Genomic DNA, 16,180 nt, shown 5'->3' with positions numbered 1-16,180 from the left:
TTTGCTTCTACGGATTACTATGTATTACTCCGCTGATGGCAGAGCGGCAAGCCGCCACGGGACTGAGTGAAAGACTCCGCGCGTTGGTCGACTCCGCCCACCGTACGGGGGGGAGAATTAAAAAAAAAGGCAGGAGCCGGACGTTAATTCGATTTAATTAGGGAAATCAGCCACACAGGGCAATAAATCGACGTTTCTAAGAATGCTCAGAACGTGTAGATTGAGTTCCCGCGGCAAAAAGACGAGTTCAGATTCCTCTTCAGTGCACCTTTAAGTTATAAGGTAAATAGTTCTGGGAAAGTGACTATGGAAATTGGCTGCTGCGGCAGCTCACGGCATGCCAGAAAGAGCAGCTCTTTTTCTTGACTGTATTTTTTGTCTGGGTTATGCAGTAAGCTGTTTCGATGCTCTTTGTTTGCGATCAAGTGAAAAGTGGTTTACAAACCTTGGAAAAGCACCCACGGTTGGTCAGTGATGTGCTAGGCATGTTGCCTGCAGAAAGGGAGTGCGGCTTCGACGCATATCTTCGGTTGCTTGACAGGCAAGATGGCGGAACTACGCGCAACTCTGCTACGTTTGGTAACATATGCAGAAACTCTATCAACCACGGACGCCTGACGCCCCCTGTCGGAGCGGACGACAACTAATACAAAAAAAAAAAAACAGGTGCCGCATGTAGACGACCAGGACGACGAATGAATGCTGCTACTGAAATAAACACTTGTACGTGCTAATGACTGAGTGTTCATTGATCTTGAAGAGGGGGGGGGGGGGAGTGGAATCACGAGTATCATATTTACTCGCATAATGGTCGCACTTTTTTGTTTTTTTTTTTCACAAAATTGACACAAATTTAGGGATGCAATCATTACGCGGGGTAAATTTTCTACAAAAAATTTTTGAGCACCAAAAATGCAAACAAGTTGCAGGTCAGACTACCCTTGTCACACGGGCACACTGCCCGCAGTTACGCCGCTAAACGCGGTTATCACGAACCGAACTTGGTGACCTCGGTTTACGTCGTTAGCCGAGAAGGTAGAGTGCGAAAAGCACACGAGCTGGCCAGATTCAAGAACTTACTTTCTTCGCACTAAATCATGTTCTAAAAGCAACGCATTAAAATAGGCAGTGTATATAGTGCCACGCGACGGTGGTTTTATGCAGCCTTCAATGAAGGCGCAGCAACTGTGTAATACAACAGCAACGTCCCGCGGTGCTCAAGCTACGCATTTTGCCGCCGTTACGCTCAAAAATGGCCAGTCCCTGCCGCAGCGTTAAATTAGGCGACACGTTCGCAACACTCGCAACACCGGATTCCGCGCGTTTACCGCAATGGTGCTGTCCGCGAGCGCGGCGGACACCGCCGCTCTCGTGTGCGACTCCCTAGTCGTTGCTAGGCCTATCTTGTTTCGTATCGAAGCCACAGTGGATGCCACTTTCGAATTGACCATCACTATACTAAATGGTCAACTTCTGGCGCTGCCTTACGGACAACCTAATTGTTTCGTATTAAAAGCAATACATACGATCGGTTTCAGAAACGCCTTAGCAGCGGAGCTGGCGTGCAAGCAGTTCGGGTCAGTCGCACTGCAACGGTGGCAGCTGCTACGTGGCTGCGAACATAAAACCAGCTTGTATCGCAGTTATTACTCCTACCAGCAACTCGCTACAGGTCAGCGACCCTCAAGGAGGTTTCATTTCTCACATTTCCGTATCCCAGGGCTTATTATTTACGAGAACGAGAAAGTTTAGCACGGTTTCCTGATGCTGGTGCCGGGGATCCACCGTAGAGATGTTTCCTTGGCGCAGGCTGCTTGCGGGCGGCGCGGCGATTTATTGGGCTGTGGAGGCAGTGCTGCAACCGGACAGCGCTGTGGGACGGCACTCTCGGCACTGTGCCAACTGCGCTGCAAGATATTTGCAAATGTCCCATTGCTCCGGATCACCGCGTCACTTCGTTGCACCACAATCTAGAATGATGGCAAGCCTTGTGACAACAGCGAACCATGATTTGAGATAACCGCAGTTAGGTTTGGTATCCGCGATTAATCATAAGCGCATTTAGACTGCCCGTGTGACTGGAGGTCAGCCAACAGGCGGCTGCCGCTGCCGCTGACGTGCCATCTGTCAGACAGAAGTATAATCATCGTCGGCTAGACTTGGCACACAACAAATTTGCAGCGGCAAGTTTGGAGTGCAATCATTACGCAGGGAGTAACAAAATTGAATTTTGCCAACAAAATTCGGGGCTGCGATCATTACGCGAATGGGTCATTATGCGAGTAAATTCGGTATAATCACAGTTAACTTAGTCGAACCAAGCTCAAACAGTATCGCTGTGTCATACGTCTTACACGAGAGTGTAATCTGCCCTACAATTTTTGTTTGTGTATACGTATATTTTTTTTCTTTTTCTCTCCCTTGTTTCTTACCATGTATCCAGGCTGCAGGCACTGTTCAACAAGTTTGACGAGGTGAAGAGCTCTGGGCAGCTCCTGCCAACTGCCACACTTGACATTGGTAAGTGGCCGAGCAGCATGTTTTTTTCTTTATTGCCTCCACGTTTTCCCTTACTGAACAACCTGACAGCTACCAGAAGACACTGCATCTACGGGGACAGTTTATGCACAGCGAATGCGAGGGCTTTGCTTTCAGGACCAAGCTTCACACTAAGTTTGGCCATACTACTGCTGCGGGGATTGATGTTCATGACATGTTTACGCAAAAGGCGTACTGGCGCTAAAAAAACGAAGACAACACACACAACAGGACAGGACTGGCGCCAACTTCCAACTAGTTTATTCACAGAAAAAACCACTTAAGAACCACACTGCATGCAAAAAGATACAGACAAACCAGAAACAAGGGGTGATTTAACAAAGATGCACGTGCCAAACGGACCAATCTTTTTCCAGTCTGTATCTTTTTGCATGCAGTGTGGTTCTTAAGGGGTTTTTTCTGTGAATAAACTAGTTGGAAGTTGGCGCCAGTCCTGTCCTGTTGTGTGTGTTGTCTTCGTTTTTTTAGCGCCAGTACGCCTTTTGCGTAAACATGTCATGCTACAACCAACTAGCTCAAATCAAAGTATTATTGATGTTCAGCGTTGGAGGATCACAGCGCGAACAAGTGGCGTCACTGTGGTTCGAGCTTCGAGCGTTTTTGCTGTTAGTATGCACCGGCACTTACTGTACAGTACGGTCCGCTATTAAAGGGAACATGCGATCGCATGACCTCCGCGCTTCGCATAGCGCTGCCGCGAGAGCCGGCGGCACAAGGCGCATGCGCAGTAAGCACGGCCGGCTGCTCTTTCCGCGCGTGCGCCTGTTGACACGCATTCTCGCTGGCTCTCAGCGGCAGCGCTTCGCGAAGCACGGAGGCCACGTGATCGCATGTTCCCTTTAACTGTGGAACGTACTGTACGTGGGCCTCTAGTCGCGGAGGTCGCGCCGCGTGGCTAGTTTTGGTCGCTTCTCGGCGTTCTTGGCGACCGAAGGCTTCGGATGCCGAAACATTTGAAGGTCGGAATCATTCCAGGAAGCACTGCAAAGCCATTTTTGTTCGCCTTTGCCCAGTTGTCCACACGGCTTCGCTGTGGCCTGAAGACCGTAGCGAGGAATATTCCCCCGATGTGATGCGGGCGAAGCTAGCCGCGCCATTCGTCGCGTGTCGAGCAGCCATCGTGCTGAAGCGCGTCGCAGCTTATTGCCGCCATTGCATTACATGTACGCCCGTGCTCTGATAAAAAAAAAAAACAAAAAAAAACACTGTGGTGGAAAAAGTCACCTGTGCCCAAGTGACATTGGCGTCGTTGCCCCTCCCCTCACCTTTCACACGAACGCACTTATATCTCTTGATTTTGGAAAACGAACGCACAGCTGTTGGCGAACGGGGTTTCCACAACTCTTTCCTCCTCGCGTCTACTTTCGTTTCGAAACGCGTCATTGACAGGCAGGCTGGCATTGCGTATACATAGCGCCTCGCGCGGCACACGGCCTTGCGTGCGTGTGTGTGTGTGTGTGTTAACGAGCTTGGCGTCGATCGCATCGTTTGGGGCGTCCCCTCCTTGCTCCGTTGGCGTTTTGCGGGGCGACCTTGCGCCACACGTTGTGGTCCTGGCGCGCGCGACGAATGGGCGGACGATAGAGCGGGCCTTCGAAGGTCGGCCGTCTGGCGACTGTGCCGATCTTTTTTTTTACCCTCTCATCACCGCGTTATTTCTAAGTGACAGCGCTCATTTTTCGGTTTTGCTTCTTTTTTATTTTATCTCCTTCTGTGTGCTTAGTGGACTATAGCAGTCGCCTAGGGCACGAGGTGGTGTGTATCGCTTTGCTCAAGCACACACGCATGAGAGAGGGTTAGTGAGAGAGACAGTCGGATACTTATATGTCGAACTTCGAAGGGAACAGAAAATTAGTTTGAGTTAATGGGAGCCCAGTCCGACTCTCCTTAATCCACGAGACTGACGGGACCAACGCTTGGGTTCGAATAAACCGGAAGTTCGAGTTAAGCGAGATTTCTCTATGATCAGCTACGTCGGGACGTCGTTGCGACATGGCCCTCCCCCTCCCAAGCCGGGTATCGCTTCCGTTTTCGGTTTCGATTGCGGCAGAGCTTGGAAAGGGAGCGTGCGGAGCGGATAACATTTTGGCGGTAGGAAGGAGTGCGAATGACGCGTACGGTGCGTGTCCCCCCCCCCTCGTTTGCGGTCGCCTTATATCGAGCAATATATGCACATTCGTGTTGTACGCTTTTCGCTGACATGCCGCTTATTTGGTGTGTTCTGTTAGCGAGGGGGCGCGGTAAACCTTGCTGATGACAGGGCGGTTTGAAGGCCTCTGCAGAACGGCGCGGCGTTACGTTATAATTAGCAGCACAGCAATCCTACCTGCTTCGACACTTCCATCGCCCCGAATGGCTCCAGACTATGACCGAGCCATTCGAGGTATGTCTACAATCGCTGGAGCCGCTGCTATCTACGCTGGAATGTGCGTATACCTGCGCAGTGCGAGGAGCACGTGCAACTAGAGGCGCGCGCGTCACTCGAACCACTTCACAGTGGAGGAGTATAGGATAGGTGCACTCTAAGCACGGATACTCCTGAATGGGAGAAAAAAAAAGGAGTAAACTCGCTCTCTAGCTCACTATAGGATAGGTGCACTCTAAACACGAATGCTCCTGAATGGGAGTAAATGGGGTGTAAGCTGCTCCTTTTACTCCCATTCAGGAGTATTCGTGTTTAGAGTGCACCTATCCTATAGTGAGCTAGAGAGCGAGTTTACTCCTTTTTTTCTCCTTTCTGTTCAGAGTTTGCATGGCTGCATGGGGCTGCAGACGGAAACGGATACCGCGGGCCACTACGTTTTTCTTCTACTTGGTTTAGTAGGCTGCGTCGTCGGTACGATCTCACGAAACCAGTGATCTCAATGCTCCCGCAGGCGCAATTGTAATAACTTTTTTTTTATTTATTACCGCTAACCTCGCCGCGCCTGTGCTGAAATCTGCGCGCGTCACGCCGGCGTCGTGGTGTATATGCTGTACACACGCAGGGCGCTCGAGTGCGCGGCAATTAGCTTTCGCTTTCGTTGCAACGCACGGCTCCGGTTCATTAATAGGTCCGGAAAACGCGCTCATTAGGCGTTGGCCTGCGCCGGGGCGCGTTGCGCGGTATCCGCCTCGCCTCTCTTCTGATTTACGATCATTATAACTCCGTCCCCCTTCGCGCACAGCAGCCCGTCTTGTCCGCGCTGGGGCGTGTTCGGGATAATTGGCGACTACCGGCCGCGCACCGGCGGTTGGGTGTCCGTCCCGCAGGGGAGGCCTTTTAATCGCGCGCCTTGCGTCTCGCGATTAAGCGTTGCGAGTTCTGTCGAGGCGCCGCGAATTTTCACTTCCTCGTGTGCTTACGAGCGCCAGGACCGCGTGCTTGCGGCTGCGCAACCGTGGTAAACACCCAGCGCACCTTGTTTTGGCGGTCCGCGGCCCTCGCGCCGTTATCTCTGCCGTTATCTGGTTGCCCGCGAAAGCAACCTGAGAATGCGCCGCGACCTGGCGCTAACGGGATCCTCTTTTGCTCGCGTGGTGCCCACTGGAGGCATCTTGCTGTGGCCGCGGGTACACTCTGAACACGAACACGCCTATGTTGGAGTTAAAAAAGGAGTAACCTGTCCTCTATCGCACACCCTTTTATAAAAGGGACTGCGCTAGAGGACAGGTTACTCCTTTTTAAGGCGAACGTCTTTAATGCCTCATCGTTGTCGACAGGAGGTTGTCACCAGAGGTTTCACGCTTTTCGGTTGGTCGAAAGGGTTATGACGTCAGAGTGCGCGGATTCGGAGTAATGAGGTCACCCACGGATGCCTGACGCCCCCTTTTGGAGCAGACGACAATAAAATAGTTGTCGTCCGCTCCGACAGGGGGCGTAAGGCTTCCGTGGGTGACCACATTACGTACCTCATTACTGCGAACAGAGCCATGGATGCAACCGAACTCATCGAAGCAGAGAGAGAGTCGTACTAAAGAAGCAGTCAAAGTGTCCCCTGAATTTTTCAGAGGCGAAATTCTAGAGGCCCGTGTACTGTGCGATGTCAGTGCACGTTAAAGAACCCCAGGGGGTCGAAATTTCCGGAGCCCTTCACTACGGCGTCTCTCATAGCCTGAGTCGCTTTGGGACGTTAAACCCCATAAACGAAACCAACCAACCCTGAATTTTTTTACTCATATGTTTTAGGGTGTAGGAAGGTGGCTGAAAGAAACTGTATAGGGGCTTACCTTTGCAGGGTCGTCCTGCGTGGTTCCCGCTTAGGGTCCGCGTTTAGGCGGATTGAGCGCCCTCTTTGCCTCGCTTCTGGTGCATAGCGAGACGAACCATTGGGGTGGGCGGTCTCTGTGGCCGAAAAGTCACTGTTTGAACTGTGGTCAGAAGCTGTTGGTGCTCGGCGATGGTTTTTTGAGGCGGCCTTGGAAGATTACGCCGACTGTGTCACCAAATCTGTGTGTGCGCTCATTAGGATCACACCTCCGGCCGATTCGCTTTCGAGATACGGCCGGCCCTGTCTCCTTATATAGGAGTGGAAAGCAAATATTCTTTAGTGTAGGTAGGAGCGGACGCCGCGAGTGTGCTCTTTTTTTTTTTTTTGGGGGGGGGGGGGGGGCGCTTCCTGCGCGGGTATAGTTTCCTGGGACGATGCACGATCTTGTGTTTCTCTCTCTCACTGTTCGTAAGAGCGATATGAAGAGGGAAATGGGGTGGAGTAGCTAGGTGAGCATAGGAGCTCCGTGATGTGTGGTGATTCTCGGTAGTGGTTGTCGCGGCGCAAAGCATCCTCCAGGGCAGGTCCCGCGAAAAGGTGTACGGCCGCCGCGGGGTCTCAGTGGTTATGGTGCTCGGCTGCTGACCCGAAAGGCGTGGGTTCGATCCCGGCCGCGGCGGTTGAATTTCGATGGAGGTGAAATTCTAGAGGCCGGTGTACTGTGCGATGTCAGTGCACGTTAAAGAACCTCAGGTGGTCGAAATTTCCGGAGCCCTTCACTATGGCGTCCCTCATGTTAGCCTGAGTCGCTTTGGGACGTTAAACCCCATAAAACAAACCAAACCGAAAGGTGTACGGAGGTGCACGAAGATACGACTTGGTCCGCTTGGCGCAGCCAATACAGCGGTGATCGTCGCCGACCGTAAATCGTCCCTTCCGTTTGCGGTGTGTGTCCGCCGAGTGTTGTGCTCTCACGGTGTATTGAGCCCATGGCATGTTCATCGCGGCGATGAGCTAGGAGGGACAGTAAAAGGGGCCCGCCATGCACACGTCACATGGCGCGACACAGTGGCGACGTCTTTACGTGCTGTTGGAGTCGGCACGATCTTGCGGACCGCCTTTATGCGAGGTGGCCGCCGGTCAGCCAGCGACGGCTTAGTTTATCGCACCTTTCGTGCGTTCCCGCTCCTCGTCTCCCAATCTCGTCACGTCCTCCTCCGGCCTGGTCGACGCACTAGTGGTGTGCGCGCAGCTTTCAGTCGGCGAGCTTGCGTGCCGTGCATGCGGGAAGACTTCACCCCCCTCTTCTTCGTGTATGCCTTATGCGTGGCCATACACTCGCATTGGAGGAGAAACACCGCGGACGATGCCGCTGCTGTAGAGCTGCAAGAGTTGGCCGTGGCTCAATATCTCCGGCAAAGGTTAAAAGGATTCCGTGTAGTACACAGTCGGCGTGTGGTTTTTAGTCTTTGTTAATCGCCACGGACGATGTCGTCGCAAGGCGTGTTTTTCGCTCGGGTTTGAAAGGCCTCGTCGTACGATTCGTTTCGAAAGTCTCCAGCTCACAACGACCCCCTCCCCTCTCTCTCTCTCTCCTTTTCTTCGAGACCTCCGTTGGCGAGCCCGATTTTCATTTCAAGCCTGGTGATCTTGCCTGACTCGTTCGAAGACTCGTGTAGTACAACGAAATTGGGGCGGTACACGCGGTACCTTCGAGAGTCGACTTGGCCAGCCACTTTCTTCGCGGACGTGTATGCCGTCGGCCCTGCACTGGCTTGACGAGGGCAAAATAAAGCGGCCGGACGACCGCTCGGGGCGGGCGGTTCGCATGTCCTCGCGTCATCTGCGGCTTCCTCCCGGAATAGCTGGCGTTTCCGCGAAGCCCCGCCGCGGCTGTGGGAAGAAGGCGGCCGTCCACCCGGGAATGGCCCGCCGCGTGTTTGTCGAGGCAGCCAGCTAGGGCTGTTGGCGTCGGCGAAGAGAGAGAGAGGGGGGGGGGGGTAACACGTGATAGTGGTTTAGCGGCACAGTTTCTTGATCCTGACGCCCGGCGCAGTGTGAGCGGCGGCCAGCAATTCAGAGCGTCCCGCGGTCTTTCTGCCAATGTTTCGCGTTTTTCTGGCATCAAACGTTGTGTGCGCCAGGTCTCCTTATCGCGGAATAACCGCTCCCTCGGCACCCTTATACGTTATCCTGGAATAAAGATGTTTTCGGGCCCGCTTTTCTTGGAAAAGCCTGGCAAAGACGCGCGCGTTTTCGAAAGGGAGCGTCTTTTGGCGCGAGATGGCCAAAATTTCTTGAACCGCGTTTTCGAAATCGCAAAAACTCATGTGGCTATCAATATCAAATCTCTAATTGCAAACCGGTGGCTTGCTGTAATAGTTACGATGTTAACTATAAAATATTAGTTAACCAGCTTATGCAAGTTGGCATGGTACACATTAGATAACTGTAGTGTACCGTGTTACCGTTACTGGAGTACCGTGAGCCAGTGCGCATGCGCAGATCGCCTTGAGGGCACCAGATGGCGCCAGGTACCGGGCAGCTGCGCGTGCCCATATCACGACCAATCAGCGCGTGCGGACTGGCGCTGGGCGGGGTCCCGGTAGTCCGGTAACGGCAAAGCGGTACGCTAAAAGTGTCGTTTTTTTTTTTTTTCTGGTGCCTGTCAACACCGGTGCCGCGGAGGCCATCTTTATATCTTAAAAACCCTACATTTTTAAAAATTAGTGGTAATGTAGCACATTGTTTCAGACGGCACGCTATCAGCGTTCGAAACGCGCACTGTGCCTCGCAATTTTCGAGTGTAGCAGTGTCCGCGTAGTCTGTCACGCACGGCATTAGGTTGGTCCTTGTTCGGAGGTCCAGTTCAAAGCGTTGTATTTGTACGTTTTCGTATGAAAAAAAAAATGCAGGCGTTGTGGTGGTGGCTGGGGCCGCACTTGACAGCGCAGTGACCAGCTTTAATTCTCGACGAGTTTGTTTACATGCGTATACACATGGGGAAGACGGCACAATTCGTACGTGCGGATTTCCTTCCGCACTTTGTGCTCGTCACTATATTGACGTGGGCGATCTTTTGCTCGGATAGCATCTTGCGGTTTGTAGGCTTCGAGAGAAACAAGTTCTTTGCAGCGCGGGTCATCGGCATCGAAGGGAACTGCTTTGAACGTGCTGCCAGCGGCGCCCGCCTTGTTATGCGGCGGTGCCGGCCAGCGTCTGACGAGGCTGCGGAATTCCAGAGACGCCATAGGCTACACTGTGGTAGTTCGCGATGTCTGCCCCGTCGTCGATGGTGCATGCTTTCCGCTCCAGACGTGGAGGAAAATGCGACGGCCGCGGAGCATTCCACGCCGCGTCCGCCGCCGTTGGGTAACAATGGGAGGAATTTCCTCTTCTGACCGTTGCGGCATCGATTGTTGCGTCCCCCCCTCCCCTTATTCAGGGGGCCACCGATGTTAGCCGTGACCCTCTTCGATTCACAGCTGACCCGCTGCAGCACCATATGGCTACCGCTTCCCTCCGCAGCCGCGCGCGCAATATGACTTGCCGTATTGCGCTTCGTAGCAGTTGAACGCGGTCTGATGCACGGCGCCTGTCATGCGGGCACGCTGTTGGGAGCCGATTATCTCGATTGGGGATTGTACGGGCTTCGCAGCAACTCTAGGTTCAAAGGGCTTCGCCGCGTATTGCGCCTCGCGGGTATCGGCCGAGCGCGACTTATACGTACAACGAGAGAATTTTTTATATATGAATTCCTGGCCTTCTATACGCGTGCCCCCCCGTTGTTATAGAACTGGCTCACCAATGCCGGTGTGGATCAACCCGCCGCGGTACCTGGCTCAGCGGTTAGGGCGCTCGGCTTAAGTGAGCCGGAGTACCCGGGTTCGAACCCGGCCGCGGCGGCCGCGTTTCTATGGAGGCGAAACGCGAAAGGCGTCCGTGTGCCGTGCGATGTCAGTGCGCGTTAAAGACCCCCATGTGGTCGAAATTATTCCAGAGCCCTCCACTTACGGCGCCTCTTTTATTCGCACGCCTTCCTCTATTTTTTCCCCCGCGGCACGGTTGAGGTGTCCACAAAGAAGTGAAACAGTTACTGCGCCATTTCCTTTCCTCAGAGCCACCAATTGCAGTCTGGATCTCCGGCTCTCGTGAGGGTTTCCTTGCCAGTAAAGGTGTTCCTTTCTCTGCCTTTCATTTGCGGGATTGCCAGTGACATCAACACGCAGCCCGACCCAACAAGTCGACTAGACCGTACTCTGTCGGGTCCGTTCTGCACTCGACACTTCCTTGGTGCAGCTGGCATTGTCATCTGCCGATGTCCCTTACTCCCGGTGTAACTTATTCGCATGTTCCTGTCTTTTGCATTGTTCTGTTTTTGTACCATGCGAACGCGCACCCCGTACCGCGGCGTGCATGCACGCGTCCAGATCAGCACAGGTAGTCAGCCCAATATTGGTAACGTATTGGCAAATGCCGGCTCTACAAAGGACCAGAATGAAACAATCCATTTGGTCTATCCCAGGTGGTCGAAATTTTCGGAGCCCTTCACTACGGCGTCTCTCATAGCCTTAGTCGCTTTGGGACGTTACAATCCCCATAAACCATAAACCATCCATTCATTTGCAGTGTGGGCCGATTACCAGGGCTGCTTGGGGTAGCTTGCAGCGCGCACCACAAAGACCTCGGCCTTATACCAGAGTTGTTCGACGAAAGCATTTCCCTGCATTTGCCACCTTCTGTCCGGTTTACGTAAACTCCGAGGGCAGGCTCTCGTCTCTGGCCTCTGGTCTGAAACAGCAGGCGACTTAGCCGTTGGGCGGTTCAGCAGCACAGTGCGTGTGCAGTATAATATCTGGTGGGGAGATAAGCGTCGCGCCCTGTCGGCGCTAACTGTGCTCGCTTGGTGGCCGCGACGCCGCCTATGTAGCAAGCACTTTAGGGCACTCCGAGCCGTGCTGGGTTGTACAAAGATAGGACCGCGAATTTTATGGGTGCGAAGCAGAATGGACCGCTCGTCCTTGGGCGCCGCTCTCGTGTGAGCGACTGTATATACCGTTCGTGCTGGAATCATTTCTTCATCGCTGCAAGCGGCAACCCTGGCGCCAGCTCCTGGGTACCGCCCCATGCATGTCTTTGCCTCTGCGGTGCTCTATTTCGGCTGCTGTACCGAGAGAAAAAAAATCGTTTACCCAGATTTTCGTTCAGTCTTGAAAAAGCTCGGGCTCCACGCCCAGAGAAAGTTTTGTTCGAATGGGTCGGTTTCCATCCCCAATAGCAGCAGCCTTCCCAACTGTGTGGTTTCTCAGTGCGAATGGCTGGAGACGCGTGGGAACTGCAGCTGTCCCGTTTCAGAGAGGCCTTCTTTTATTAGATTGCCGGTGTCTGTAAACCTGTCCCTAAATGCTGTTTCACGTAGCACGACGCGCACGGCAAACTACAGTCGCATTGTCGTTGCGAAGCCATGCGCAGCCGCTGTTTCACATTATAGCGACATGAGTCGGTGCGGCGCGAAGCGGCCTTTGATTGATTGGCAAGAAATGCTTTGGCGAATGTAAACGTCAGACATGTTATTATTCGTTTATTTTATAATCGTAACTGATTCCATCGAGCTGTCATGGATAAGACATTCTATTTTTAACGGGGAGCGTTAATTCCCCCCATGTCAGAAAAAAATTGTCCTTCGTCGGCGACCGTTTCAAGCCTCGCAGCCGGAGCGGCCTGAGTAACCGGCCCGTTGCGCCTTTGACAGTTGTTAACCGTTAATTTTCGCAACTACGAGCAGCCAGCCTCCCTTGAAATCCCATTGGTCGACGGCTGGGGCTGTTCACAGCAATCGTGCCGACGGCGCAGCAGTGCGACCAATTCGTTGAGAGTCCGTCGAAAAGAGTTTACGACGATACCGATGGCGCCGTTCTGTCGCAGAATGTCGGAAATCGCGCTGCGATGCGGCTGCGGTCCCATCATGTGAAAGATGCTTAACGTGTACTAATCGCCCTGAGCATGGCTTCATTTCGGGATGAGTTCAAAGGCACGGCACATTCACAAGAGCGTCTTCGCAGAACACTTGCACGGGCCAAGCAAAGTGTAGCGGGTTCGAGTTCGTTAACGTTTCGCTGGCGCTGAGTGAAAAAAATAATAAAAACAATTGCTGCCTGCTATGGCGTTTTCCGAAAAAAAAGTGATACCTCTGCAGCAAGGCAGTGCTGATGGTTTGTTGTTTTCGAGTTTTTTTTTTAATTATTATTTCGGGGGGGGGGGGGGGGGGGTTGTTCGGAAAACGTAACAGAAAATGTGGAACGGATTCGAGAGGAGTCCGATTTCTACCCGGTTTTCTTTTCGAGAAATATCGCGTGCTGCGTCGGTGGAGAAAAAAAAAATTCTTCTCCCTACTACTTCCTAATGTATGTACTGGCGACAACGGTGCCAACGTGTTTTTGCATCGTGTTTGTCGATATCTGTTCCCTCTGTGTATCGTCTAAATTCGTCGGGGGAACGTTTTGCACTGCTATGGAGATAATTGCAGGAATGCTTACGCCTTTCCTCTCTCCCATGAAAGTCCGCCGAGAAGTGGAACAGTTACTTTCCTCAAGCCCAGTTTTTTTTTTTTTTTTTTTAGATTTTGCTTCGAACGACGGCGTCCGACTTTGCCGCTTTCAACCGAAGCCCCCATGACTGGCTGCTGCCTGTAGTAAAGGGAAGCGGGAACTTGTAAAGCGAACGGCTTTACGTGCACCGATATGCCGATGCTTAACAGCGCGCAGGATATGTCTCGGAGTTGTCGAGGACACCCTACGATTCGCGCTGGCAGGCTGTGTGTGTAGGCAGTGCTCGAGCACGGCGTTTTTCTGCGTCGTAGCGCCCTTTTCCGTAGCCGCGTGTTCTCTTTTTCACCGAACCTCCGTTCTCGGCTGTTGCCATTGTTCAGGGCTCGTTGACACAGCGCCCCGCGGAGACCCGTGCGCGGACGAAGCGCATCTGTCGTAGCGAGCGCGTGTTCCTTCAGTTGTTCGTTTCGTCGTCGTCGTCGTCGGGCGTCTCTCTCTCTCTCAACCTTCGCAAAGTGGAGCGTTTCGCGGAGAAGCGGTGTTTCTTCCCAGTCTGAGCGGAGCCCACAGCTGCTGCTGGGAACAGTTGCACGATCGTGGCACGAGTTGGGAGTGTGTGTGTGCGCGCTTTTGTTTACGTCGTCGGTGCGCCGTCTTGGAGGCGTGCATTCCGCCGGTGTTTAGGAAGCGGCAGGAGTGGCTGTGGACGAGGGCTCTCACTACCCCCCTCCCCGTATTCTTTCATGAGCGCACGCGTGCACGCAGTGCAGAAATGAAACGTAAAAGTACTTGTTTTTTATTGTTTTTATTACTTGGTGCATCTTCATAGCACCACAATAAAGGTTCTGAAGAGGGAGAAAAGATTTTGTTTCGAGGTCATACTACCGTACTAACACCTATAGGTAGTCATTAACGTTTGGTTTTCTGAAGCTTGAATGGGTTATTGGTTGGCCGAGCAGAAAGAGAAAAAAATATATTGCTTGCAGAAGGAATTTGATTAACCTAGTTATGAACTAAGTTGCACCGATAATTTCTTTTTTGTCCTTTACGTAGGATGTGCATACTGTAGTGGGACTGATAAAAAATAAAGACTGAAAAATAAGTGACCCGTCCCGTGTCACTAAGTATGACGGGCTTAATCCTTTTAAAGTAGAAAATTAAGATTTAAAAAATGCATAGCAGAGAACAGCCGCAGCCATTGGAAGCTTAGGCTGTTGAAAAGGAGTTACTGTATGACCAAAGAAAATAATGAGTAAATATTTTCTTGCTGTGCTGGCGTTTGGATGTTCACTCCTGGTAAGCGCATTAGGAAGAATTTTATAAGGATGGAGGCAAATGATGGTAGAGTTGGAGAGAAACAACTATTGAAACATCAGTCAGTGAACGCCGGGAGAGAAGTCCATCTCCCCGATCGAATCTTGATTGTTGATTCCATTTCTTGCGGTACTGGAAGGATAATTGAGAAGCTGATCAGAAAAAAAAAATTATAGGGTATTGAGTGCCCCACCCCCTCCTGGTGTATTGATGATGGTTTGGTTTATGTGGGTTTAAGGTCCCAAAGCAACTCAGGCTATGAGAGACGCCGTAGTGAAGGGCTCCGGAAACTTTGACCACCTGGGGTTTTTTAACGTGCACTGAAATCGCACAGCACACGGGCCTCTAGAATTTCGCCTTCGTCGAAATTCGACTGCCGCGGCCGGGATCGAACCCGCGCCTTTCGGGTGAGCAGCCGAACGCCGTAACCACTGAGCCACCGCGGCGGCCTTTTGTGTATTGATGAGTGTCATATATATGATATGTTTTGGCCTGGAAACCACGTGGCTGTGGACATCTATAATAGCGAGTGTTAATGACCGTATTGTCTAAATGGGTTCAGTTTAGTTTTTAGAATGGTTTGAAGCTGTGGTAGTGATATAGATGATTACCCTGAAATGGGAGTTTGGAGGTAATTTTCGTTGGTGAACGTGGTAATGGTATTGTGTTTTGTGTGCTTTTAGAAGGAGCGTATTTTGTTGACTGTTAATCTGTTGTGGGTTATAGTGTTAGATATTTTTGTTAATTGTTATTTTCTCGACAGGTATGAGGTGTATGGCGTCTACATTTGAGAATGAAAGTGGAATTTAAGTGAGCGTAAAGGTGCGGCTCAGGAACTCCGGATGGGTCTTGCTTGAAAGAGCTTGATCCGTTTAGAGGAGAAACTATAAAGTGGGGAACTCATTGGCAAGGAGCCCGCTTCTTCAAAAGCTTTCACCACCGCTCTTGAACAGATGTTTCTTCGAAAGGAGGAAAACTCAAGTCACAATGCCGAGTGTAATACTACGACGGCTCTCTACGCACACGCTCAGAAATGCGAGTCACGCGCTGATTCGACGGGTGTCGTGTCGCCCATGGGCGCGAGTTGTGTAGTTTATTCTGGAATTTAATTTTTTCGCCGCGATGTATCGCGCTCGCCCTGTTCCCTGCCTTTGTGCGCGCCTACATTTCGGGCCCGCGTTCTACGCTTCCATTACCGGTTTGTTATCGTCTCTACGTGCGCATTTTCTCGCCCTAGCTTGGGACATGCAAGGACTTGCAGTCTCGCGAAGAGTGCTTCGCCGCCGCTATAGCAGCCGCAACTGATACATTACTCGTACATTAGCGATGCATTACCGATACATCGCGATGCGTGCTTTCTTCGGATTGCGGTACTTAGTGCAATGCAATTTAGTTCCCTTTCTGCGTGTTTTACAGAGGGGTCGTTCTCTGCGTTTTCCTTTTGAGCACCGTCCACTCGGCCTTCTGGTAGCAGCATGTTGTAGAGAAGACATAGCTTAGACTTGGCGTATAGTCAGTGTTTTAGATACTGTTTGCTTTCCTGTTTACTGGACGTCGCCTGCGCGAACG

The 16,180-nt window shown here is 52.0% G+C and overlaps 1 protein-coding gene across 5 annotated transcripts in view; it reads left to right on the top strand.

The window, feature by feature from the left end:
- The window catches only part of LOC149340777 (CLIP-associating protein 1-B-like), a 167,592-nt gene that overhangs the window by 29,315 nt on the left and 122,097 nt on the right, over positions 1 to 16,180 (top strand). For all 5 annotated transcript variants that reach the window (XM_089549631.1, XM_089549629.1, XM_089549630.1 and 2 more), the window contains exon 9: positions 2,444 to 2,520. In XM_089549631.1, coding sequence (XP_089405757.1) covers positions 2,444 to 2,520 — 77 coding nt within the window. The remainder of the gene's footprint in view (positions 1 to 2,443; positions 2,521 to 16,180) is intronic.

Source organism: Amblyomma mixtum, chromosome 6, assembly GCF_055824585.1.
Source record: "Amblyomma mixtum isolate Tamu chromosome 6, ASM5582458v1, whole genome shotgun sequence".
Lineage (NCBI taxonomy): Eukaryota > Metazoa > Arthropoda > Arachnida > Ixodida > Ixodidae > Amblyomma > Amblyomma mixtum.
This window is presented reverse-complemented; position numbering and strand designations above follow the sequence as displayed.